This window comes from Taeniopygia guttata, chromosome 2, assembly GCF_048771995.1.
Source record: "Taeniopygia guttata chromosome 2, bTaeGut7.mat, whole genome shotgun sequence".
Taxonomy (NCBI): domain Eukaryota; kingdom Metazoa; phylum Chordata; class Aves; order Passeriformes; family Estrildidae; genus Taeniopygia; species Taeniopygia guttata.
The window spans coordinates 138,494,569-138,522,097 of NC_133026.1; the positions used below are offsets into that span (position 1 = coordinate 138,494,569).

The following is a 27,529-nucleotide window of genomic DNA, read 5'->3' on the forward strand; positions in this document are numbered from 1 at the left end:
CTGACACCTACCAGGAGATAAACCACAACCTGCAATGGAGCACACTGAGTGGGATGGGGGAGGCTTGGAAATCTGTGATGGCAATTAAGTTCTATGTACTTAGGTAGCTTCTCCCAGTTGTTGAGTTACAGAGCTCCATAAAAAGGGAAGGGGAAGAAGGGGATGTTACCATCTGCCATGCTGTTTCATTGCTTCCAACGCAAGCAGCTGGAAAGGAGATTCTAGTCCAGTCTCATTCGTCTTTCTCCAGAAAGGCATTTTAATAAAGCAGCACCAGAGGTTTCTGTTTCTAAAACACTTCAAGCTTTGTGCAGTCCTGATGAGAGGAGCGGCAGGGAAAGGAAGGATTCTCATTTTACTGTCTCTGAGTCGGCTCAGACAGAGCTCCACAATGCCAGAAACACGCGAGCGCAGGAGACCGCTGTCTGAATACTGAGGTGACTGTCTCAAGACAGCATGTTAGAGGAGCAGCAGAAATGGCTTAGCACTGCCAGATTTTGATGTATTTCAGAGCTCTTACTGTAGTATATTTCTACAATATTTTATGTAAAAAAAAAATATAGTTAGCTAGGAAAATAAAAAGCCAAGTTCGTATTAACCAGCCAATTCTTAGTCTTGCTTGAGAAGAGTCAGAACAGAGTTATGGAGGAGGGAACCGAATCCCTCCCCACTTACAGAAGGAAACTGTAACATCACAAGGATAACCAGCCAGCCAAAGCTTTGCTTCTTGACCTGGATGGATCAACCTACCAGAGTTCAACTACAGAAGCACAGAGGGAAAGAAAAAAAAGGCAGAAGTAAATCAAAAGCAAGCATTTTATTTTATAACTCCCCCAACTGCTCCTGGAAACATAATACAACCCACTGAAATACCTCCTAAAATGTTAAAAAAAAAAAAAAACAACAAAAAAAAACCCACCACCACCATAAAACACTCCCACCCCAAAGCAAAAAAACCCAAACAAAACAAAAAATCCCCACCAAACCCCAAAACCTAGACAACCAACCCATTTACACTGAGATTCATGTTGTGGATATGCAAAGTTACACTTGTAGAGACTTACTATAATATCAGTTCCATTTATATAAAAAACACTGGCAATTGACCAATAAATTTCAAGTGTATCTAAGTCCCTTTGCTTCTTGCTTTAAGACACTGCACATAGCTGCTGTGCATATCCTGGGAAGATCTAAGAGCTATCTGGATGCCATTAAACCTCTAAGATTATGCATTTTAAATTAATTTAGAACATTATTTTGTATAATAAGCTCAAATAAAAATTCCCTTTATTCTAACAAAGATTTAGAGGTTTTCAAGGTAAATAACTATTCCTCAAATGACTAACTGCTGTAAGAAAAATCAGCATGAAATATTCACTCTCCAAAAGAAGAAATAAGAAGCCCATTGTAAACATAACACAGAGTTGTTACAAGCTTGTTTTCAAACTTTATTGTTTGGTTGATCTGTCTTTGCATGAAGAAAAATGGTTAGTAATATTCCAAATGTCTAACTGCTGCCAGCTGTATACAAGAAAAAAGATTTCACAGGGAAGTCATGCTCGTGGTATCAAGGAATTAGCTAAAAGGGATCCTTTTGAGGACTTTCTTCCAGATGATATAAATTTCATAGCTTCTAAAAATTATACTGAAACCAATGTTAAGAGAAACAATATAAAATACTTCCTCTAGCTCTTCTGTCCTGAAACCAGCCCCCTAGCAAACCTCAGCATCTGTGTACTTACACAGCTGTATTCGTTTACTTAAGTTTCCATTCACAAAGTTGGTCCACTGTCTGAGCTGCAAACACATACGTGCTCTTCTGCTAACTCATCTGTTCTCAATTTGCTAAAAATCGATTTCATGGTCTTCTTGTGTTTAATACGAATGACATGAAACTATCTATTTGCAAAGTTCTCATAAGCTATTAATTCACACTTATTAAGAGCTGAAGCTTTGCCTTGCAATTAGAGATCAACCTTCAGATAACAATCCACAAGAACTCCCCTACAGGAAGAGCTTTTGGGGGCTTTTTGCTTTTATAATGACTTTTCCTATTATGAACACTTTGCTACATTTCACTTTTTAGACTCTTATAATTAACCTGAAACTAGATTGCCACACTGGATGCTAAGCAGATTTGTTAAACACCACAACTGAAAGAACATTTTCAATGTCATTGTCTTAATATTCCCCTTTCAAGACCATGGAAAAAGCTGCTCCACAATTCTGTTCAGAATGAAGTGGCTGTATCCAGATAAATAAAATTAAAGTTTTCAATCATAAGGCACATATAGTAATTGTAACATTTCACTAAGAGGAACTATAAAGCACTATTAAGAAACACATCATTAAATCAGAGAGCTCTCATTACCAGTACCTTGCTTGACTGAATCAGACACAACTCCAGAGCCAAATGACAACATGGACACATATCCATGTCTGTCAGTTTAGCAAGTGTTGGCAGATCTTAACCCCTGCTTATCCAAAAAAAGGACTGCTTCTCTCCACCCAACATGGTTCTTCAGGGCTGATTTGGAATAATTCCTCACACCCACTGCTTTAGGACCATGGCTCAAACTGCTCCAACAGGGCTGCTACCCACAGCAACTTCATAACCACTGCAAACTGTTTAAACAGCCCAAATAACTAAAGTCTACTACAAACTATTGATGCTGCTTCTCTTTGCTCTCTTCTACTGTCAAGAGCAGTCAGCAGATATGCACCCAACAAATAAGATACTACTGCTGGGTATCTGGATGCTCAAGGACATCGGTATTGCCTTCCAGAGGGCAGGTATTTGATGCACTCCTCACTTTTTGAAGACTGCAAGTATTTGTTTACCCTTTGAAAATCTTACATATAAAGTCTTGCAGTCTTGTGATGGGAATCTGCAGGCATGTATTTGCACTGAAACTAGGGGACTTTGCAAGATGTCAGACATCACTGGAAATGCCAGATTCAAAGCAGGATTCAAAGCAGGATATTTGGGTAGAGCATTTCCTTTCCCTCCCCACATATCCCAGACAAGTGCATTATCTCTATGTTCTTGTCACCTGGACAGTGTTGTCAGGGGAAACAGTACCCATCGGTCCCAGCCAGCTACACAAATTCAAACAAGGGGTTAAACTACTGCAGCATGTTGCACATAATTTTTCATTAAAATGTCTTATGGTGCTTTAAAACTTTTTCCAAACTCAGTAATATTGTCCTGAGGGAACAGTATTGGAAAAGCTTTCTGAACCCCTGTAGGGCCCATATGAAACTGGAACTAGCAGCTTTTTACATTTCCTGACAGACTGGAATTATTACTTTGGCTACTGCTGGCTGTCAGCTTTAAAGAAAGCTTTTTTCTTCTCTACATTTTATCTCAATATTTTCAGTATTATATTTTAATTACTTTTCAGAACAATAAACTGTTAGAGGAAAGTTATGTTGTTGCACACAAATATACTCCCGTCTTTGCCAAATACATCTTTCCATTTGCGTTATCTTATCACACTAAGAAATATCCTCCTGAAAGGCACAGGCAGTTCCTTCTCCTAGAAGTGAATTTTATATCACAAATCCTTTAGAAGACAACTTTGTTTTCTCTGGCAGAGAGGAAGCATACTGCAGAAACAGGTGAAAACAAAGTTGCTAAACATGTTACTCCTCAGCAACACCAATATTTTGGGGGCAAAAAAAGAAGTATTAGAAAAATACTGTAGAAAAAAGATCTGTAGAAAAAAAATGTGTGCTAACCTCTGAGTTGAAAGGACCATATCTGTGGCCAGCAGCATCTGGTTGCTCAGAGTAGAAGGCATAAACATACGGCCTGAAAGAAAGAAAGGTCTTGTTCAGGTTAGCTTTCCTTTGAGAAAATCACAAAAACACAGGCTAGCCAGGTCAAGTCAAATCGAGTCAACTGCCAATGAGACTTAGCTCTATGGAAAAAGAACTGTTTCTCAGTCATAGAATCCTACAATTATTTAGCAGTTTTCTGTTTCCATGGCATGATTAGTTGTTTTGCAGCTTTATTAAACTCAAGAACGCGTGCAAGGAGGCACATGGGGTGCCATCTGAGGACACATGCTCATTCTAAATCTTGCAGGAGAAATCCCAAGAGCAGCTTGCCTAAGCCTTGCAGCAGCATGTGGGAACTTGTGTAGTAAAAGCCACTCCTAATTAAAATCTTAACATTTTCCTAGAGCTCTGTGTCCAGTTCTACAACTGCCATTGCCTGTGTTAAAACATATTGGGTTCAGCAGGATAAGAACAATGCAAATTAATCCATGTAATTACATGCTTCTTGATAAGAAATAAATTCATACCATACATTAATTTGGAATACTCAAACAGCTGATGGCTAAAAGCTGATATGAAAAAAACCCAAAAACCCAAACCAACAAACCAAAAAAACCCCAAATCCCAAAGAACTCACACTAAACACAAAAGCCAAACAAATCCTTAAATCAATGATGGCTTGTAACAGACAAAAATAAATTTCAGAATTAAATTTTTGCTTGCTCTTCCAGCTACTTATAAAGAGAAGACAAACTAGCAATTATCCAACAGCAGATAACAAGAGAATTACCTTTCATTGTCTGGAAGGGTTAACCACTGAAGTATTGTTAATATTCTGCGCTCATGGGGGATGACACTGGACCACAAAATACAAAGATATACCTTGTTATCATAGAATAAAAAAAGCACCAACAAAATGCTTGTTATGAACTGAATTTAATATTAAGGTAATGTATCATAATAGCATAATTTGCTTTTAGCATGCTGTATTGTCTTTGTTGCTTAATACTGATTCCTAATTTGCAAACAGAATCACATTAGACCTCCTGAATGTCTACATACTCCAAAAGAAAGATGATTAAAAGTTCGCAAATGTAGTCAGAACTCAAAGCAATAAATCTACCTCTTCTAAGCAGGAGTGAATAAAAGATTCATTCAGGTGGCTTTAACCCAGATGAACTTTTTTGTATGCTGCCATTGGATAGCTGGCATAGGTAAAATCCACTATATTGCTCCCATCAGTACAGGCTTAAAAACCACCCTGCTCTGGTAGTACTCCTTTTTCTCGTTTCCAGACACTGGAAACATTTCCATTGACCTAACACCAGCCACTGAGGGCTAGGTTGGTGTGAATCAGAACAGAACCATCTGAAACACCAGGCCAGCAACACATGGACTTGAACCCTGCAGAACAGACCCATCTTTACTGTTTGTACAGTGGTTGCCATTCTCACTGGGCTGCTGATGCCAATTTCGTGCTATGACAATGACTAACATTAGAAACAGCTGTTAAAGTTCCTAATATCTTATCTTAGGAAAGCTCTGCAGGTCAGTGACCACACAATCATTTTAATACAATGGCACAGTCAGTCCAGAATCCATTAGCTCAATAGCAGAATCCCAAGGCAGGAGTCAGACACCACCATCAGTCACCATAATGAACTGAATTCAGCACTCTTTGGAAACCTCTGGCAGAGAAATAGAGATGGCAGCAGCCATTTGCAAATACCTTCATTTTTAATGCCTTGTAGAAAAACAGTAGTCCTCAGTCTCCAGCTACATGGAGAACTTTGGGTTGTAAAAAACCATAAAAATGGGAATTTATACTAAAATTCACAAATAAGGCAAAATTTCAAACTGGAATAATAATTTATGGTACTGTCCAACTTTTATGTTTTTCTTACTTGTGCGAATATGAAAAAAAGAAAATCCAATAGTTAATTAACTCATTTCTGAATAAAATATTTTGAAACTTCTGTTTTCCTGAAAGAATCTGCTTGAAAATTCTCCCAAAAATATTCTGTGTACCAAATGAAATAAAACAGTTTTAAGACATATATATTTCAATCATACATAAATTGGCTGCCTCATTCCCTTACTAGTGCCATTCATACAACCTGTCCTTAGCTACCTTTTCTACATTCCATATCTCCAAGCATGCATTGGCCAGGGTGTTTATGTAGACTGTGTAGCTATAGTTTAGTTTGTAGAGCACCAGAGTGGAGCACTGTGAGACTTCATCTTGCAAGCCTAAACCTGTTATCAGCTTGTGGTGTGTTTTATCATTCCCTCTATGTGCTTTATGATATTTAGAACAGTAAAACATATTATTTCTAAAGGAATCACAAAAAAATAGTCAAATCTCTTTATTACTTCAGTCTTTTAGCTTAAACATTTTCTTTGCTCCTGCAATCCTGCCAGAAGATGCAATAGAAAGACCGATCTACATTAATTCCTCAAAAATTATCAAAAATCATTCATTTTTGGTTGTAAAGATACCTTTTAGTGGGAACAAGCAAAAATAAGTGGGAATCATTAAACAAGAGAACAAACAGCAGAGATCCTCAAGGCTGTTAAAAGTCAGTGCATTAATCTAAAGCAGCAAACTGTAGCATCAGCTTTAATTATCAGCAACTTTGCACAAACAAAACAATAGAGGGCTACAGGTAGAGTCTCCAAACTACCAAATTATTAGAGAAAGGAAACTAACTTAATAAACATTAATTGAATTAATTCTGAATTATTAGTTAAAAATCTCCAGAAAACAAAGTACTTACATAGACCAGAAGAACGTGCCAGCTTTCACTCCTTGCTTGGCTGCAGTAATCCAAATCTAATGAGGAAAATATAAGAGGATTAGAATGTGTTCAGATCTCTAATGACTTTCTGAAATCAAAAGAAAATGTTTTCAGGACACATTCTTCTACCCTGAGCCTAGAATTGAAAACTGCAGTTTACAGCCTCAGCCCTAATTTGAAAACGAAGAGTGACAAACCTATGCAAACTCTGTAGCAGTGGGTCAGCTGCTGTGCTGTAGACTTTCACCCCTAAATCTCTATGTTGCTTTGATTAAAAGCACTACGTTTCATGGCCAGGAATTCCTCCAGTATTTAATTTCGTTTTCAAAACCCAGCCACTACTCACCTGACCCTTTCAGCATTCAGGTTTTGGAGGATACTCAGTTAGAAAGGAACAAAAGCAACATACCTTAACACTAATCAGTGCCTGCATAAATGTCCCTCTTATCAGAATCCTACAATCAGTGGCCATCAACACAAGATGTGTTAGCAGAGAGTACTCAAAAAAGGCCACAGAGAGTGACTCGGAGGTGTTAAGACTGCAGGGAGGGACACCTCCCTACACAGATGTTTAAGAACTTGAGCTCACCCAATGAGGTGATTGATGAGAATGACCGAAAAATCTCCATGAAATTTTCAAACACTTTTTTCAATCCTTCAAGTCCCTTGCCTTTTTGTAGCTGTAAATCAGTTTGCAGCAGAAAGTTCTGCAATGTAGTTACACACTCTGTGAGTGTATTTTTAATTTTGCTTGGTTTAAAACCTGCTGGTTTTCAGTGGGGTTAGGGTACCATTCTCATACTTCAAAACAGGTTATTAATCCTTTCTCTTCCCACTTCTATACGGCATTCATGATATTCCCTTCTATTCGTTCCTTTTCAAACACAGGTTTATTTGATGTTTTTCTAATGAAAGCTATACCATACTCCTGGTTATCCTTACCACCCTCTTTCTCTCTTCTATCATATGACTCCACACAAGGCAGGGGAATGAAAATGCTGGAGAATCAGAAAGATTCACAATCAAGGAAAGCAAACGATGTTTGTAGCTCTACAGAACTAAATTTCTCTTGCAAGGAACTGTCCAAATTATCTCAAAACTCATTTCAAAAGTGTAGAGCTAGATTATTTCCTCCCATTATTTATGCATACTGCAATGTATACACCTTATGAAGCATTATTTTTTTATGAAGCTACATTTTGTCAGCTCACGTACATAAAAAGTGCAGGTTTTTTTTTTACTTTAAATCAACTCTTTAAAAATTCAAAGTCCCTGTACCTTGCTCCAACAGGCACTTATAAACTGTCATCTGGACATGCATAATTCAAATGACATTTCTGAATTATTCACACATCAGTGTTAACCGAAATTGATTTGGCGCAGTAATGAAAGATCATTTGCACAATGAGGCTACAGTTAACAGCAATTAGATTTAGATATTGCAACGTTATTGAAGGGAAAATTGCTCATATTTGCATTTCCATTGCCCTGGACTCAACCTTTACCTCGCACCTTCTATTCCACCAAATCTGACTGGACTCAGTACAATTAAATTAAAATTATAACTATAAAAGGTCATCTGTTTTCATTTTATTCTAACTTTTTAATAATGCTAGAAACCTCTTTTCCAGTGAAAACTACATCTGGAGTAACACTATAGAAAGGATGTTTTACTACATACGTGCAGAAAGATCAGGAGCAGAATGGCCACAGGCTTGGAGCCCACTCTGTTTTCAGGTGCCTCTCCTGAAGAATCTGATTTCAGTCTTAGTTCATATTTACAAACACTCAAGGTGCCACTAAACAGGGAGTACCCCAAACATCTGCCCCAGACTCTGCAGACCCAGCCTTCCCCAGGACCACATTTTGCATGGTGACGATCACAAAACGATCACAAAATCACGTGGCTGCACAGTAACTGCCAAAAAAACCCCATTGCTTTGAATTTATATTGGAATTTGGGGGTTATAGTTGAATAACAGCAATATTGTTTTCAATATCTCAGGATACTGAAATTTGAATATCACAGGACACTAGCTCTGATGGGATGGGACACATGCAAGTGAACAGGAAAGGGAATGTGCCTACAACCCAGTGACCAGGTCGCTCAGCCCACACACTGCATCAGGAGCATGATTGCAATGCAAGGATGCTTCTTTGGGCCACACAGTCAGGGTGTATAACCGGCCTAGATATTGGCTAATTAAGGCAGTCATTCATTACATATTCATTAGTGCATCATGGTATTCCCAGGTGAAAAAGGGTCCACACTTAAAGCAATTTCCTTTGCATTGCAGATTTATTCATAGAGAAAAACCCAGTCATGGCAGAGAAAGGAGGTCAACAACACATTCAGCATGAAGTATGTGTCAACACCCACTGCTGTTATGCTCTTCTCTTCCTCTACTTGGAGAACCATTGTCCCCACAGCAGATTTATTTTTCTTTGAAAATGTTTATGTTCCTGCAAATTCTAAATAATTTTGGGGAGTACCAACAAACTAAGTCCAGGGAATTCTGTGTTTGGATTTCACTATCTAGTTTGACTTCCTAGTGCTTTGAGCCACACAGGCCCAAACTGGTCCAGTCTGCCTGGCTGTCTAAATGAGACCAGCCAATTTCTACCTTGAGCAGCTGAAGATGTCCCGTGCTGCTCCTGTCTTATACAGCTGAATTCACCTCTGAACCGGTGTATTTTAGGCAGTGATTTTAAACACGTGCTAGAAGACACTTTCCCTCCAGCCAGGTGAGTAAAAGACTTGTCATCCTGACAGATCAGTAACTGGATCATTGGTATATTGCCAAGGTAGCCAGCACATCTGTGAGGAAGTGGTCACTATATTTTCATTCTTGTTGAGCATAGCCTGTGCTTCATGAAAACAGCATGCACTGGGGTAATTCACATAAGTGGAGATCACTCCCAGTTGTGCAGTCCTAAGAGCAGTAAGTGCAGCCTAAAGGCATTCAGACTGGCTTCAGAGATGGAAAAGCTGCACCTGCCAGTACTTCACCTCAGGAATGCAGCCATTTACATTGGCATTAGCAGTTTAGATGAGTACAGGTGTCTGCTGCACTTGAAATAAGAGGAATAGCTAAGACAAGGATCTGTTGAAGTCTAAAATCAGCAAATCAAAGGGCCTCTATCTGTCTGAGTGAGTCTCAATGACTCCATCCTGACTTTGGCAGGCAGAGCCAGATTCAACTGAAGTTTACAACAAATCACTACTAGACCTCTGCTCTCCTTCATTTTTTAAGGGGAAAGAAAAAAAAAAATAACCCAGCCAGGCTATTGTGAGTTATTTGAATCCAAATCAAGAAAAATCAACTATCACCATGATACCTAAAACTGCTACTCAGCAATACATTGTGGATGTCTTTCAGCATGCAGAAGAATTTCTATTTGCATTTATCAAGTTCTAAATAAAATACTCAACATGTTTCAGAGCTGAGACACTGCTGACGAATCTAGTAGTAGCTGTTTCTACTAGAGATATCCTTTGTCACCCAGACCCCTTAGTGGATAGGCAAAATTAGACAACAGACTGGAACAACTGATGGGAGCACACAAGTTTGTTTAGAACTTTGGCTATAGGATAACAACTTCAGGAGAAATGTTGGTAGCAAACTCTTACTGCAGTCTTATCGCCAGTGAACACCTCTCACTGTCTTTAAATAAATTCATTGCCTTTCAAGGCAGTCTACAAGTTGTGCAGCAGGGTGGGATAGAAAACAAGTTATCAGGTGCCCTCTCAGTGCTGTCTATTCAAACCAGTTGAAATTAAGATGCAAATAAGGGTTATTGTTCTGCAAGATCAGCACCATTTGTGAGCTTATGCAATTTATTTGCCATATGTAATTTTGTTGGGTTTAACTGTTAATATGTTAGAATTTTATAGTCAGCAGTTTATGTCAAATGTCCACTCCTGGGTTTTCGTAGGGGACAATCCTAATTGTGTTGCAAACTATATAAAGGATATATTTCTGAATTAATTTGCTTAAGCAGAGAGAACGGGAATAAATATTTGAGAAATAATGAGATCAACCACTCTATCTTCCTACCATGCCACAGAAAAGCAACATTATCTAGCTTTACCAATACAGAAAGACCTATTAAATTATGCAATCACAGATTCAAACCTAGTAAACTGGCATGTGTCCTGAAAAATAGTATACATGCTTTCCTAGGCATATGTTAAACATATCCTGTAAGTTTAATTACTTTTATTTTTATATCCTCTGTGTTGAATGACTACAATTCTCCTCCATTACTTATGGATGAAAGGAGAAAAGGCTAAGCAATCAGTTAGGTGTCAATGTCATATGGAACATAGAAGTCCCAGATTCTCCCTTCTTCTCACTGCTAGACACACTGCACACAGGTGTGCAAGTACTTAATTCAGAGTTATTCAAGATAGCTTTGGAATTTTCTTTGAAAACCTGCACAGAAAGTGGGACACCTCCCTGGTTTTAATCTTCCATGAATAAACAAGAGTCCACAACTTCACAAAGGCTGATGCATATTTGATGTGTCAGATACATCAAAGGCTGATGTAGCAATGAGAAATCCCTTCCACATCTAGACAAAGGTGGGAAGGAGGAAATCACAACATATCCAAGTAAAGAAATGTGTACAAGACTGGTGCAAGCATGTAGAATTAATACCACTCCTGCAACATTTGAAATTTGTTCTGCAGCAAGGTAAAATGTGGAGTAGCCCCTTCCACACTTCTTACATTACAGAAATGTTCTCCCAGACTTGGCAACTAAGCATTGCCTTCCTGTCCAGACAGAAGATTTTTGGTACAAGAAGTCTATTAAATAAATAGAGTCCTGTTGCTTGTTCATGGCTCAAGATGGATAAAAAGAAGTACTTATAAAATAGAATTACAGAGATCTCTCCTTCTGCTTCCCCTACCAATCAACAAAGTGATTGCAAGACCTGTTCAGGATGGAAAGGCAGATTACAGCATTCTGAAGCTCCTTCTGTAATTATTAGACAGACAAAATCAACAAAATTCCAATAATGGTTTATTCTAAATACTGAGATATAAATTTGTATGAATCAGGAATATCAAGTAAAGATGCGGGGTCATGGTAGACTACAAAGACAGCTTCTCAACATGCTGTCTGATACCTAGGAATGTCATGGCCATGTTTAAGGATTAACATCTCAACACAGTCTTTTTTTGAGGGTTGTAGTCTTTAAAAGGTTGATAGTGAATTTAAAGCTACATACAAGACACCCTAAACATCCATCAATACTTTTAAAATTATGACATTTCTGAAGTGAAAGACATTTTTTGGACTCAACCTCAGATCCAAACCAAGTTACTTTGTGAAGGAGCCTCTCTGTCCCCATTAACCAGCAGTTGTATACCTTGCTTCTTCTGACCTTGGAGAGGCTAACAGGTTATTTCTAAAGATTATGGAAGGACACTTTAAAAATCCCCAATATATGTAGTGTAAGCTTAAACTCACTACATCAAACCAAGACATGGAAAACTAGTGCTTAACAGAAGCCAAAGACAGCTGGGGCCTAAATTTAGTGTCTAAAGTTACTTGGGATGAATACAAGAATGTCAGTGTCATGAAAAATGAGCAGTAAAATTTGTTTCCCCCACGGGCCCTGATGCTCACCATTTCTGTGAGATGCTGTTGCAGTATGAGGAGTGGTTTTATGGCTGTTTCCTATGAAACACTTTTGTTTTGAAAACAATGTTGTTTTAAGCTTATATAATAAATCAACATTGTATACTAAATCAGGAAGTCCCATAACCAGCTACAGCACCCTGAAACACTTCCAAACTACTTTCTCCCCCTTCTCCCTTTCCTAATGCTATTAATTTCTCATAAGTCCTGGAGTAAAAACATTCAGATACTCATCTGCCAAATCCCACTGATGTCTGGGGTAATCTGGCCATTTTTCAGCAAAAAACTGAGTATTAGAACAACAAAAGAAAGAAAGAAGGAAAGACCACCAAAACTCCCCGCATTTTCATAGAGCCATATACAGCAGGCCAGTTTCCAGGAGCAAGAAAGTATTCCAGAAATTATCAATGTTAAATTACATTCTTTCCTAGGCATTTTAGCCATAATACAAAGCTGGGAATCTTGGACACTTTTTCTGCACAGAAAAATAGTAATTTCCAATCCTGTGCAAACCATATCCCACTCTGCTGGTTTTGAGTACTTCAGTTTGAAACCCAGGACCTAAAAAGAGGCAGCTGAATATATGGTATGACAGACAGGATTCCTTTGATACATAGAGCAGGTATCCCTTTCTACTTCCTTAATTGAACTGTCTCATCTTTCAACACCCAGCTATTTTGGGCAGTCTGTGTCAATGTCATATTTAAAGAAAATTATAAGGAGGCATTAGAAATTGACTGTATCTAACCAATACACAGACAGAGATAACTTCTCTTATAAAAATCTGCAGTTCTCTTATCAAATGTGAATTCTTGCACATGCAGAGAGAGTATAATTTATATCATACTTCTGCAAGAGATCTATCACCTCCTTATCCAGCTATTGTGGCCACTCTAGCAGGTTTGCTCAATTTATGTGTTTCCCTCATAATATGTGTATGGGAGTTGAATTATAGTCCTTCCTCTGTGTATTTGCTTCCATTTTTCCAAAGACATGTCCAGTTTATTACATGATTAGTGTGTTTCTTTTTTAACAATTTTTCAGAACAACTGGTTTATTTTATCATCCCTATTTGGGTATTCAACACACCCACGCACACACACCCCATCCTCTGTGGATTTCATCCAGCATAAGGTCACCCACTATTGCATAACTTTCTCAAACTCTTCTCAGCTGACATTTTTCATCCAGAAAAATCTTTTATTCCCTAGAGTAGCATAGGTGTGCGAATTAACAATGTTCCCCACAGAACACAGCAGGTGATGAAGTATTCATAGACTTACATTGTACTTCTAAAATATCATACTTGAAAAGTAGAGACATTTGTACAAGCCCCAGCAATTAGTTCTCCACTAACTCCTACCTAACCATGATTAAGGTAAGATGCAGAATTAAATTTGCAATGCTTAATTAAATTCCAACTGCTTAATGAGTTGTCCCACAGCAGTTGAGCCACAGGATTATCTACGAGCTCGACTCCAGACTGGAGCAGGTTTTAACTCTGGCTCTGGCTGTAGCTGAGATAAAGAGGTTACACACTGCTGCTCTTTCACTGCTCCTAGTTTTGATCCTGATTCTTTGCTTCCATCTGGAAAGGTAATAGCTCCATTCCTCACCACCCATGACAAAAACTAACCCAGGTCACAGCCAAGGGAGTGCTTACACTCACTGACAGACTTTACAACAGCACAAATACTTCATTCTGGCTCAGCTACAGTCAGACACATCTGCCTGCAGCTCTAAATTGCCTTGTCTCTCATTTGTAGTGGACTAAACAACTTGCAGACAACACATGCTTGCTAAGCCTGTAACTGTCAGAGTAATTCCCTTTAGCCTCTTGGGATATTTCTGTTTTAAGAGATTTGGGGGATGATACGGATCAATTTAACAAACAGAAGTGACAGATTATGGAGTTCCCAAACCCCTTCCGATTTCCTCACCTCTACCAATCTCACTCCTTTGAGAGGTTAATTCGTCAGGGAGCATTTAAACCATAGTTCCCTAAGCAATCAGTGCAATGAAATGTGTATGCACCTTGGCTTCCTGCACTTAAAACTTACTAGTTTTACTTTTGTTGTCAAAGAAAGCAGCTACAGCATGCACTAATAGGGGAATGTGCAGCAGAAGCAAAGCGACTGTCTTAGCTGTAGTAACACAGAATACTTGGAAGGACTCCATCTCCTTGCCTAGAAAAAGGTTCAGACCTAGACAAACCAAGTCCAACACTCATCCAAGAGACTGGACATAGTTCAGCCTCTGCTGCTACACTCAAAGCAGAAATTAATTCTCAAGTTTCCATAGCCTCTGCAGTAAATTACGTAACAGTGATTACTTGTGGATTTTAATAATAATTATGTAATTACGCTGTGCTATGCTGACAAAATATTTATACTAAAATTTCTCAAGAACATTATTAGGATGAAAACCTAAGAAACTCATAATGAAAAGGAAACATTATGCCACAGTAACAAAATCACAGTGTTATACTGCTGCCTCAAGTGAGGGTTTTATCCTAGCTGTGGCTAATTTATACTTATCAGTGCAAGCACCTTTCCATAGTCAATGGATTTATTATTCTGAAACGCAAAAGTCAACTCAAAACACTACCTTAAACTGATAGACAGAGGGTCAGCTGGAGAGGAGGGGGTAGGGATTAGGTACAAATTGTTCACATATGGGTTTTTTTAATTATTATTATTGGCTATGTTCCACAGCACAGGGGGAGGGGAGAAGAGAGAGGAAGAAAAAAGTAGGAGGGAATTTGAAACTTACTGGTTGACCTCCCCACCATCTGTGATTGAATTTCTCTCGCCCTCGAAGACTGAAGCTGGCATCAAACACTGGGTCATACATCGAATTGCCAACAATCCCATGTGATTCAGGATAGAGTCCCTTTGTGCAGAAGTAGATTAATTAGTAAAACCCTAATGCACACAAATGCAGTGCTTCATAGTTATCTGAAAGTACCACTAAATTATGTTAAAATAAGTATCTTTGTAACTACATACCAGAAAAGATTTTTACTTTCAGATAAGCATATTTAAATCTGGCTATAGTAATGAAAGCAGTAAGAGATTATTGAATTGTGCTAAACAGAATAAAAACTCCCGTTTCAAGTTTTTCACACAGTTTAAAAGTTAGTTTGAGGTCATCAAAGAAAAAGCATAAATGTATAAACACAAGATCGATTTGTACTTTCAGTTCCTCTTCACGAATGCCCTTTCTGGACACAATAATTCATTCTCTGGTTGCAACAGTAATACTTAGCATTTCCATTTCCTACTATTTTTATCTTCATGACTGCTTCTGTTAGGCAAGTTATTTTGAAGAAAAAAAAAATTAGGCAGGTCACCCAAAGCCATGGCTTTATATCACAATTTGTCTTGCAGTAAAAGCAATCCAGAGAGAAAAGCAGAAAATTCCTTTCTCTGGGCCCTCTCCCAACCTATTCTTTCTCCATATGCTCCTGTCTCATCCATTTAAACATTTGTGCAGCGGCTGCACAAAAAAAGAGAAGGGGAAAAAATTGCAGCTGCAGGTGGAAAGTCCCTTATGGCAACTTTGGGAGCACTATCAGTGTCACACAGGTGTGGGGACAGCCTGGCTGCCAGCCCTGCCACCGCAGCACAGCGATGGCTCCTGTCACCGCAGGGCCAGAACAGCGGCCAGACACACTCAGCAGCTGCACACTGCCCCACCGACTTCAGCTGCTCCAGCACAGAAACAACTGCTGGTTGTACTCAGGGCAGCATTTCGGGGGTGGGTTTTTCCCCGTAGGAAAACTTTGACCTGTAATTATGCAGCAGTACAAATAACTGCAAAAGCAGGCATAAGCACAGGAAAGCTGTGACAGTATATAATGGTGCAATACAATCCATTTCACCACTTCAAAATAAAAGAAAATACTTAAATACTTTTTCTTCAAAATGAAGAAAATACTTAACATAAATAAATACCAAAAAGAATGGAAAATAAAGTAGTTATACATACATATATATATATATATATATATATATATATATATATATATGTTGGTTTTTTTAATTTTAAACCTTGCTTCCCATATCATATATTTCTACTCCAATGCAAAATTTTATAATGAAAAAATCCTTCCCAGGGACTTACAGTAGCAAGGGTGTACAAGTTGGGGAATGTTTTTGTAGGATAAACAGGTCTCATGTAAGGAGAATGTGTTCCACAAGATCCTGAAAAACCAAATGCAAATGTGAGAAAGCAAAGCAAAACCAGAAAACAAAACCAGAAAAAGTAATCTCTGTGACTCAAAATTATGCAGAATCTAGTTAAATTTTAACTAATTTAAATTAATTTTCTGCTGCTTAACAGCAGTCAGCAGTAAGGGCAGTAGCTAATCTCTCATGCACTCTTTGTACTTCACAACTGATAGCTGAAATAATGGCTCTAGATCACTACAGAACAGTTATATTCCCATAGACTGGTTTATTTTTCCTGAGCTAGTCTCCACTTGGAGTCATTGGAAGTGTCTTGTTAAGTAAAACAACATGAGAAAACACAGGTTTATTTTAAATAATAAATACACCAAAGCTGCAGTTTCACACTGGACTTTGTGGCCTCAGCCTCCCCATCATTTAGGCTGGAAAAGACTTTCAAGATCATTGAACCCAACTATAGGTAACTACACAAATATGAGGGCCAGCACACACACAGGGGAAAAAACCCCAACACATTTCAAGGGTACAGTCACACACAAACTACCATGCAGTACAGAGAGGCTCAAATACTCAGTGCACCCAGTCCTCCACAAACCCAAGAGGATGCCCATTCCCAGGAGGGTGAGTGCAGGGCATGTTTTCAGCCAGTTACCAGGCATCCAAGTACAGCTTCTGCAGCCACTTATCCACACCTCTGACATTTCTGAATCAAGTGGAAAATTTTGAGGGTACCTCCCAACTAGCCTAGAAGCATGCATGATATGTATCGTGTACTAAAGATTAATTTCTTTGCTGACAAAACCACACGAAGGTCACTGATTCTGAGCAGCACTTCCCAAAGCAGCAGCTGTGTGCTGCATTTTTCAGGGTGCTTTCAAGTCACCAGTTGATATCACCTAATTTAAAGGGGACTTCTGCCATTTCATCTCCATTCTGACCTGAAGAGGGTCCCACGGGGAGCTGGCCAGAGTAATGACACTCAAACCGACATGGCTAGATGTCATCCTCTCTTTATTGTCTAATTTTTACATGTTTTATACCATTATTGCCTTACATAATACAATAGCTACTTAACATTCATTGGTTAACTAATATAATTAAATATACAAGTTACCTGTTGATTGGCTGTTATACTACAAGCATCTGGTCAGGTTGCAGTATGGGACAGTTTTTCATATACTACTCAGCATCCAGCATTGACTATTGTGTTTGTACAAAGCTTATTGTCTTTTCAAGGATGTCCTAAATACTTTAAAGCAACTAAAATAACTCTGTAATCTGCAGGCCAAGGTTGTCCAATTCCTGCAAGGGAATAGCATCAAGGATAGCATGTCCTTGTTCTACAAGAAATTCCTCTACACTGACCCTTCTGTTGCTCAATGAACAATGAAAGCAATTGGGCTGCAGAAGACTGTCTTTCATCTATTAACAAAAAATAGATGTACTCACTCAGTTTTTCAATATTGGGCATGACCTTGTTCCCTTTCTTCATATATGACGCACGGAAACCATCAACAGAAAAGATGATCAAAGGAGGACGAACAAAGCTGAAGGCAAAAGTAGCAGGAATATAAAGCAGCATTTCAAAATTTTAGTTTTTTAATTTCCACTTGCTCACTGAGCCCCTAGGAAATCCAGAAGTTCAGTTACTGTATAAACTATATAACTATAGTCTTTTACATACTTAACAGACCATGAGAAACTGATAATCCTCACACTTAGTACAGCCAGTGTTCACTCACAGTCAGTGAAAGGGCTGATATCCAACATAAAAGACATCTTCTCTGAGCTAAAAACATATAACTCATAAAGGCAAACGCTTATAAAAGGCGATGGAGAAGGAAATTTACCATGCACAAGTACCCAGCCCAGCACACAATCTCTAGTTAAAAACCACGTCTCATGACAGTTGGTCTTCTTTCTCAAACAGAAGCCCATGGAACATTTGGAGCCATATGTGAACACAGTTCAGGGCTGTGAGGCACAGTTCATTCTAACATACTAAAGATGACAGTATTTCTTGTTACTTTATTACTTTTTGAATTTACTACTACTACTGAAAGTCAAGTCCAAACAGGGAGATACACACCATGTATGGACACACCTGGGCTTTTAATGTCATCTGCTGCAGGGGTTAGCAGCTGTCACTGTAACCAGGAGAAGCATCTCCAAACTATCCTAACAGCACAGGCTGAGGTGGAACCCAACACAGCACCTGAGAAGATGCTTAACTTTAGGGATAATAGTGAGAGAAATGGTTTCAAAAGTTACTTACTTTTCTCCACCTTACCTACATGCTCAAATTCATCTAAGTAAGCATGTACCCCATTGCAGTTCAGAAATCCTTTCATTTAAGAGCATAATGCTAAAAGTATGTAATTCCACTTAAAAAAACAAATGGCCTGAACTGTGTTCACATATGGCTTAACCTGAATTTTGCTATAAGCAGAACAACCTAGACTTTCCACTGACTTCAGAGGAGTCTGGCTACCTTCCCTATGCATGAAAGTGAAGCAGGCAAAACCAGCAGCAGATGATTGAAGATCAAGAGTTCAAACCCCAATATCATCCACCACTACTCATCCAGCAGCTCAAAGGCATGACAATATTATGAGCCCAAATTAAGGCAAATGCATTACAATATTATGAGCCTAACTTTAGAAATGATGAAACCCAGGAAAGCATCCAACCCACAGTTATTCAGCCTGCCTGACAGAGCCAGTGCAGAAATGTGATGGGTAGAGGTCCAAGGCAGAGCTAGGGACCAATGGCTTTGCTACATTTGCCTTTCCAGATGCAGGCAAAACACTTACCCTGCTGGACATTCAGGAGTCTTTATCTCTTCACAGTCATCATCCACCCAGTGGGTTTCTCCTACCAGAAAAGTCACATTGTAGTTATAAAAAGTAAAAAATACAAAATCTGTGGATACAGCTACAGGTTTCACAGAAAATATACATTAAAAAAAATAAAGTCTATCTCCAGTTAATGGACTGACTTGTCATATTTCCCATGAATAATAAGAATGTATTTTCACAAAGCTGAACAAGTGATCTGGTTATATTCTATTCAACAAAAATATCCAAACTAGCACTTCTACAAGCAGCTCCGAAAACTGGAATTAAAAGTGTTCTTTTGACCACAGGAGACAGTGGTAATGCTTTAGACACAGTGGTCTTCTATTTTAATTTTTTTTATTTTTGATCTGTCAAAACCAGGTAGTGCTGCTTCTGGCTGTGAATTCCCACCCTCGTACCATCAGTTCTCATGGCTCCATGAGCTGATTCAGCTGGCTAAAGGCATAAAATAAAATTCATTCTGGGAAAGAAAAACAGCTCTAAATAGTTTCCAGCTGGCTTAGAGAGGTGATCAGCTCATGGATCAGGTGAGACTCAAGCTAAAAAAAAGCATTAAATACTCTTTCAGAGCTACATTAGTTAAAATTACTTTGTATAATCAACTATTTTCTTAAGGTTTTCACTGCTGAATGCTGTCTATAGAGTGGCTCATGACTTACACTTCTACAGATCAATTGAAAAAAAGGAAATTATTAACCAATGACCCTACTTTCTGAATCTAGTGCTATTAAAGGAACTGCAATTCAATTAAAATAGCAAAACAAAAAACATAATAGAAAAGACTTGCAGGAAATGTGTGCTGCAGCAATTCCAACTAACCATGACAGGAGGTGGATGGACAATTTCCAAGGGGAAAGTAAAAACCAAAAAACGCACTATCCTCAGATAGGCAAAAGCATGAATAAAGAGAAAACACTGTTCTCACATAAAGCTTAGTCATGTCTAAGTTCCAGGGTCATTGAGATAATTTGTTACTACCCAATTAAATTAATATTATGTACGTTAAAGCTAGAGATATACAAATTCCTCTCTCTTGATACTTGTGAGAGGAAGCTCACCAAAAAGGCAGGAACTAGAAACTATATCAATATTTAAATGGTCTCAGCTTCTGGTTTCTTTGGGAAGGGGAAGGACAGTCTAAAGGGATTTGTTAGAAAATACATACTCCACTTGGATTCCCAACAGCAAAACCCAAGTAAACAAAAGGTCCATTTTCAGTGTACGGATGGATCTGGACTATTATAATTTTGTGAACATATGCATTTGTTCAAAATGATGAAATTATTTCAAACTGTAACCCTTGCCACATAAAATTAATAAATGAAAAAAACTAAGAACTAGGTGAGATACAAAAGCAAAGACCTGTAGAGCTCATTACCAAGGACCAGAAGACTTGCTCTCAATGGCAGATGCACTAGACAGGCATCCATGCTCTAAAAGAGCAGAGCAGTGGATGAAAATAAAGTCTTCAAAGCCCATCCACCCAGCAGGCAGTTCGGGCTGTTCTGAGCTAGGGTGGGTCAGCTGAAGCCCATGCCACCCACCTTGGAGTAATAGCCCTTGCATTCTTGCAACTCCTCTTCCACAAGGAACAAAGCCTACAGATCTTAGACCAAGTGATTTGAGCAGGAACTTTTGTAGTGAGGGTGGAGAGAGGTCTTTGGGACAGAGATAACATATCTAGGAATGCTCCATTCCTTCTGGGATCATTAGAGATCCCTGCACTCCCCGTGATACAGACAAATGCATCTGAACACTTTAGAGCTTTGCTTTAAACTCTTCTTCATCCACCTCCATCTCTTCTCTTTCTACGGGCAAAGATAATGTCCTTCAATATATTATTTACCCCTGCTAGTGCCCAGAAATTTACAAATGCGATTGCCCACTTTCCCCACCTCTTAAAAAAAAAAATCAAAGCAAAACAAGGAGAGTTCCTCTTTTGGATTAAAACTTGTTACCCTACATTCTATTGGGTTTGAAAAGATAAGAAGTAGAAAGACTAAAGACCTACCTTTGCAAACGACTTGGTAATTAGTACAACAATCTCCTCTACTTAAGCAGTCTTCAGAGCAGTGACAAGCATTGTCATCATTCCTGGTTTCTCCACAGCGATCTTTAGTACACTCCCAGCCCCGAGCTAAAATATTCACAATGTAAGCAAGAATGAGAGATTGTAATTGAAAGAAAAAGTATTAATTCACGCTATAATGAAAACACTCTAGTCGTTAAACTAGGTATGTCAACGAGAAACTAAAAGGATCCTTGTCACTTGCAGCAGGGCTCCTCCACAAACACGTGTGTGAGTGTTTCTGCTACCCTCATGTGCTGTACTCCAGCCTTTGTACAATCTGAATGCTAGAAAAAGTGTGGAAAGGAAAAGACAAAAAAGGATAAATGGTGGAACCTAATGCACAAACCAAGAATTCCAGTGTTTCTTGGGTAATCTTTGCTTTTCCTCGCAATTACTTCAGTCCCCTGTTTAATCCATAAAAATAAGAAAGTAGAAAAGAGACTACATCGATGCAAAGTGATGCCTTGCTCCCACCATCAGTTCCTCACCCACAGGGCAGATCCAGCACCAGCCTCAAAGATATGAAAAAAGAAGAGCTGTTCTTCAAGGAAAAGCATGGCCTGGCTGCTGTGAGAATTCCATCTTCTCTCGTCTTGCAAATGAATTTAAGATCTGGCCTGTCTAAATTAGGTGCTCTCTCAAGGGTAGTACATTGCTTTGGAACAGGGCCTATGGTTTTAAACATATGGTTTTCCACAATAAGGCCCACACAAGAAACTATAAAAATCACTTTAGACAACATGCACCCAGTAAAAAAACACACATCAGAGCAATGCCTTTTATCCCCTTTTCTGCTTCATTTGGGGCTTTTTCCTGTTAAGTGTGTAATACTTACAGATCACACGTGATAATTGCCTGAATAAATGCCTGTGGGAGTATATGACTGCTAGCACAACAGCCCCAGGGGCCATACAGGTATCCATATGCATATGTGAACATATGTGTCTGCTGTGGACAGGAGGGTGAAGGACAGGAGGGTGAGGGACTGAGATTCTGCCCTCTGGCAGCAGACATTGTGTCTTCAAAAAGAGCCTCTCCTTCAGCAGCCATTTACAGCAAGGGCAGAATAGCATCAGGCTAAAATTTAGAAATTTTTGGCCTGGAACCAAACTTGTTTTTCATACTAGATTAGCTCACTCTTTTTTGGTACCAGTCTATGAAAATTATGTAATCATAAACAGAACTGAGGAAGTCAGGACTTTCAAGCATGGCATATCCATAGGCAATGATATTTTTAATCATTACACTTTTCTTCTGGTTGCTTAGTAAGTATAATACTTCAATAAAGCAAGAACAACTTCAATGGCAAAAATAAAAGGCACCTGTGTCAACACTGACCACTGTGCAAACACTGAAGGAGATGGGTACAACTAATAATTTAAATGCACTATGCTAACAAGTAAAATATGACTCATGTCCCTCTTTGAAGTTTTCCTTGCCTATGACTCATGGAGAAAAAAAAAAAAAAAGCCAAGAAAAAAAAGTGAACTTATTGCTATATTTCTGTCCCCCAGGATCCAATGAATTGAAGGCAAATGTTTCTACAACTGTAGTAATATGCATCCTAACACCTGGAAATCAGGGTCTGAGGCATGGGTAGCAAGCCCTGGCTGTCTCCTGCTCCAAGAGGACCTGTACCCCTTCAATGATCCTAGCTTCCAAGGCATCCTCTTAAGTGAGCCTGAATTGCTCCAATATTAAGTTAGCAGCTGGGATGAAAAAGGATGGCTGACACAAAATGACCAGTTTTTATCATGGTCTTTGATTGTAAACTAGAGGTCAGATGGCCGCCTGAACACTATTAATACATTTAATTTAGTATCACAAGATCTGCTTTTCAGTGTGATAGGAAGAGTACTCTGCTTTTTCTGCCCTCCACAGTAAGGAGCAATAGGTGCACAGTCCTACTGCTCCTTGCAAGGAAACATGGGCTGCATTTTGGGCTGAGCTGAGCCTGGCCAGCCAAGGCGAGGTGAGGAGGAGCTGCAGGTTATGCCAAGAAGTGCTGGTTTATCAAAGCAGGTCCTGAGCCCTGGCAGAACCCAGGTGTCAGCAGGGCCGGGCAGTGCAGGACAGGAGACCCACCATACCTGTCTTTAAGCACAGCTCATCAAAGTCGAAGCAGCAGCTGTTGTAGCTCTTGCACAGGTTGTCACAGCGGCAGCCAGGAGGCTCTGCCTCTTGAAGTTCAAAGCATCTGTTTTTGCAGGAGCCAGAGGTATTGATCCAGGGGGAATCTGACAGGACTGTGTGGAACAAGAAACAGGGCAACATCTGTCAGGCTGGCAAGCAGTGGGGCAGGCAACTCAGCCCTGAGCCACTCCAATGAGCAAGACCTTGGGTGCTTGCTCAGGGAAAGAGAAGGGAGAGCAGAAGAATTGCTTGAAGAAACTAAACAAAAAAAAGAACAAAAATTTTTAAAATGTTGTTCTTTTGGGGAAAATAAAAGGAAGCAGCATGCTGTGATAACATCCTGCAAAGAAAGAGTCCTGGCTTTACCTCTGTAACAATCAAGAGATCATTAGCAGAAATGTATTGAAGTCTCCAAGGCCCCATTCCAGGAGCTGCAGCTATTCCACAGAAGCAGGCCTTTGTTTTCAGAAACCAAGTGACATTTTCATGGCTGGCTGGGCAGTTTACATAGGAAAAGACTCCAATTAATCTACATGCAGACAGCAGGACTTGGTCTGCTACACTGGAAGGTGTCAAATCAATGTGAAGCATGAAAGAAAACTTTAAAATGCTCTGTAAATTAATGGAGAAATAAAGCAAGGCTTTTTGATGGGCTTCTGCAAAACACTAAATTATAAAAACTTTTAAAAATACAGAAGTATTCAAGAAATTAATAATTATGTATATAAGTAAATGGAGGGCTGCCAGTCTGCAAACCATGAATAATGTATTAGACTTCAATAAGCTATTTATTAGTAAAGGCCCTTAATGTCAAAGCTGATATATGTCTGCTCTTTCCTCAAAACTTACTATTTTATAAACTTAATATATTTTAAAAGTTTTTATTGTAGGAGAATCCTACGTAACAGCTTATATGAAGCAGGAAAATTGTGTGCTTATCTCTAGGGTTAATTGTATTTTGTGAAATAAAGTAGGGAGAATGTATGTTATCCTTTAAATATAGAGGTGTTCCAAGGAAAATTTCACAATGCCTTTTGTTCCTTGAGAGACCTATTAAAATTAAGTATTTGAAGTTGTCTTGTGTTTTGTTTTCTTTTAGGCTATGGCTTGGTTTTGGGTTTGGCAAGCCTCACCATGATTAGCAGCATGACTTTTAGAGGACTGACGCAATGGCATTTTTGGGAAATAGTTGCTCTGATATTTTCTTATGTACTTTTCCCCCTACACTTTTACATAGCTGAGAGTTTAGTTTTCACATAAACTGAAGGGAAATCTCTCTCCAAATAAGATGGCATTAACTGAACACTATGAGAATGGATAGAAAAGATGACAAAGGGAGAGTTTGGAGGTGACATTGCAGCAGCTGATGTCTCACCAATCATGCACTACTGCTCCACCACTTCCCTTGGAGTGGCACTGACTGGACACCAGCACAAGCCACTTCAGGGAGCAGACTTGTCAGAACAGCAGGATCATAGGTAAGAAACCCAAAAGGTGCCACAGTTGCAGTCATGGCTCATAGCAGCAACAAGGCACACTCCTGTTACTGCTGGAAAAGGTAGTAGCAGATAACCCCATCTTTCTGGTTTTGTGGAGTTTTATTTCAACCAGTTCAGCAGCGCTCAGGGCGAGTAACATCATACAAACAGTGAAGTTTCACTCTATAGGTACATGCCCTGCAAGCATGCTCTTAGTGAGCCATTAGTGTATTGGCCATCTGAATTTCCAAGGAGATAATGAGTGTGCATCTATGCTGGCAACACACAGATCAGTATTTCCTTTGCTTACATAAGTAGGTCACAAAGCTATGCTAGAAAATCACATGAGAATTGTTTCAAATAATTTTAACACTCAAATTTTCAGAGCTATGAAGCTGTGGTCCTTATTTTTGATGAGAGCTCCTTCCTATCAAATGCTTCTGAAAATCTATTACCAAAAAATAAGTTCATATTATTTAATCTCTTCCACTACTTTCTTTTTTGGAAGGTAGGTAATATATAATCACAGATCCAGTAAGCGGCAAATCAAAGGTATAAGAAACTTGAAGGTATTACATACCAGCATATAAACCTTACCCTGGACATTACTCTTTTCATGTCAAATGGCTGAGAGGGAGACCTTTTCAGAAGGCCAAAAAAAACCCAAAACCAACACATCAACATGTGTTTAGGAAGAGAAGGTGTAAATCTGACTGCAGATTATGTAAGAGACAATTAATTGCAGCTCAAGGAATGTCTCCCTGTTGTAAAGAGCAACTCATTTATACCAGGCAACCACCCCCACAGAAGCTGTGCAATCTCAGAGCTTGAAGATTTTCAACAGGGGCTGGAGATCTAGAAGATCTGTCAGAAGTACTTCAGTGACAACTGTCCAGGTCTTGGGATATGAAGATCTACATGGCTGTTCAAAATCCCTTCTAGCTCCATCTCCTATAACTGCAAATAGGGTATCCATTTAATGCAAGAAAGGTTTAGCCTACCTTGTCTATTTTTTTCACATCTCTTGACAACCACCTCAATAGTGATGTAGTGAATTATCCCAAATAACTTAGCAAATTCAAGTCACACATCCTGAATCAATGTAGGACACTTTCCATATCGCAGCACAAAAGAGAACTTGCTGAATTTCTCCAAATACATTAAGATCACTCTTTTGTTTCTCATGCTTGACCTTGCCTTTGCAGCCAAACCATGATTTTCAGGTCATGCACAATGCCATGGCACAGGTACTGGCACATGCAAAACAGTTTGAAAATATGTCATCAGGAGCTTTGTCCCTGGTGAGCCCCTTCAAATTAACAGAAACCCCTGTGTAGAACAAACTTAGACATTTTAAACTTATTTTCAAAATTCCTGCATCCCTCCACAGCTCCTGCAGTCAGTGCAGCAGGCACAGGGACCTCAGCCTGAAGTCCCTTCCTTCAGTTGTTAAATTTCCATTTTAAAGGTGTTATATTTCTCTTAGAAAGTGCCATATCGAACTATTTCTTTTGATTCTGTCTTATTAAAAGGTTTAAAAATAATGAAATCTATTTATTTGCAGTAGTGTTTAAAACAGGACTACACAATATAAACATGCTTACAGGGCCATTAAGAAGACTACCTAGTAAAAATTTACCATTTTGGATCCCATATGGAACCTATATAGAACAACAAAATACTTAAAGCATCTGGAGCACTAGTTCTGCTAGATGATACTCCTATTATAAACTTGCTCTTCATCTTTGCAATGAGTTAAATCCAAATGGAAAATCAGATAAGGGCATTTTTAACTCCATTTTTAATTCCATGCTTAAAACTACAGTGAGAAGAGATAGAAAAACTACAGTGTTTCTCCTTCCAAAATATTAAGTTATCCTACAGTGACCAAGAACCATGCTTCAAGAGATTACTAAGGCCATTTTCCCTGAAAGTGCTTTAAAAGATGGCTAGGAAATTCATAAAGCAAGTAACTTACAAAGGCAAAGTTAAGGGAAAATGTGAGCTTTGGTTCTCTACTGGCAAGAGTATAATAGACTTTTGAGTAAAAAATTTATTTCAATTAATAAATTAATAAATTCAATTTGTTGGGTGCAAATATTCAACATCTCAAGTGTATAAAGACATATCTGTACACTGTAAGAAGAGAACAAGAAGGGTGTTTTAGTCACTATGGTGGTACTTTGGAGTGCATTTACAAGGGACTAGGAAACAAACATGATGTTTTTGGCTCACAGCAGAATTCTATGCTAGATGAAAATGAAGATTTGCTTACAATCATGGCATACTTCTGGAGAAATATTAAACTGGTTTCTACAATAATGCTTGGTAAAGAAAGAGGTTTGCCAATATAAAATAATTAATTCTCAATGTCAAGGCACTTGGGAGCAAATAAGCTAAAGAAGAGTGAAGCTGAAAAAGAATTTATACCAATCTTTTCTTCTGGATATTTCATTGGACTGCTCTTCTAATTAAGTATAATTGGAAGCCATGCAATTAAGAGTGACTAAGGTTCTTTGATCACAGTGCTTTCAGCTTGCTAAAATCCCCGTACATCTCCAGTGTAACTT

At 38.8% G+C, this 27,529-nt stretch overlaps 1 protein-coding gene across 13 annotated transcripts in view; it reads right to left on the bottom strand.

Moving 5' to 3' along the window:
• Nucleotides 1–27,529, bottom strand: part of ENPP2 (ectonucleotide pyrophosphatase/phosphodiesterase 2) — a 71,580-nt gene that overhangs the window by 26,927 nt on the left and 17,124 nt on the right. For all 13 annotated transcript variants that reach the window (XM_072924954.1, XM_072924953.1, XM_072924952.1 and 10 more), the window contains 9 exons: nt 23,439–23,594; nt 21,289–21,414; nt 19,233–19,293; nt 17,869–17,966; nt 16,355–16,434; nt 15,002–15,121; nt 6,561–6,616; nt 4,574–4,639; nt 3,742–3,814 (listed from right to left, as the gene is read on the bottom strand). In XM_072924954.1, the coding sequence (XP_072781055.1) occupies nt 3,742–3,814; nt 4,574–4,639; nt 6,561–6,616; nt 15,002–15,121; nt 16,355–16,434; nt 17,869–17,966; nt 19,233–19,293; nt 21,289–21,414; nt 23,439–23,594 (836 nt within the window). The remainder of the gene's footprint in view (nt 1–3,741; nt 3,815–4,573; nt 4,640–6,560; nt 6,617–15,001; nt 15,122–16,354; nt 16,435–17,868; nt 17,967–19,232; nt 19,294–21,288; nt 21,415–23,438; nt 23,595–27,529) is intronic.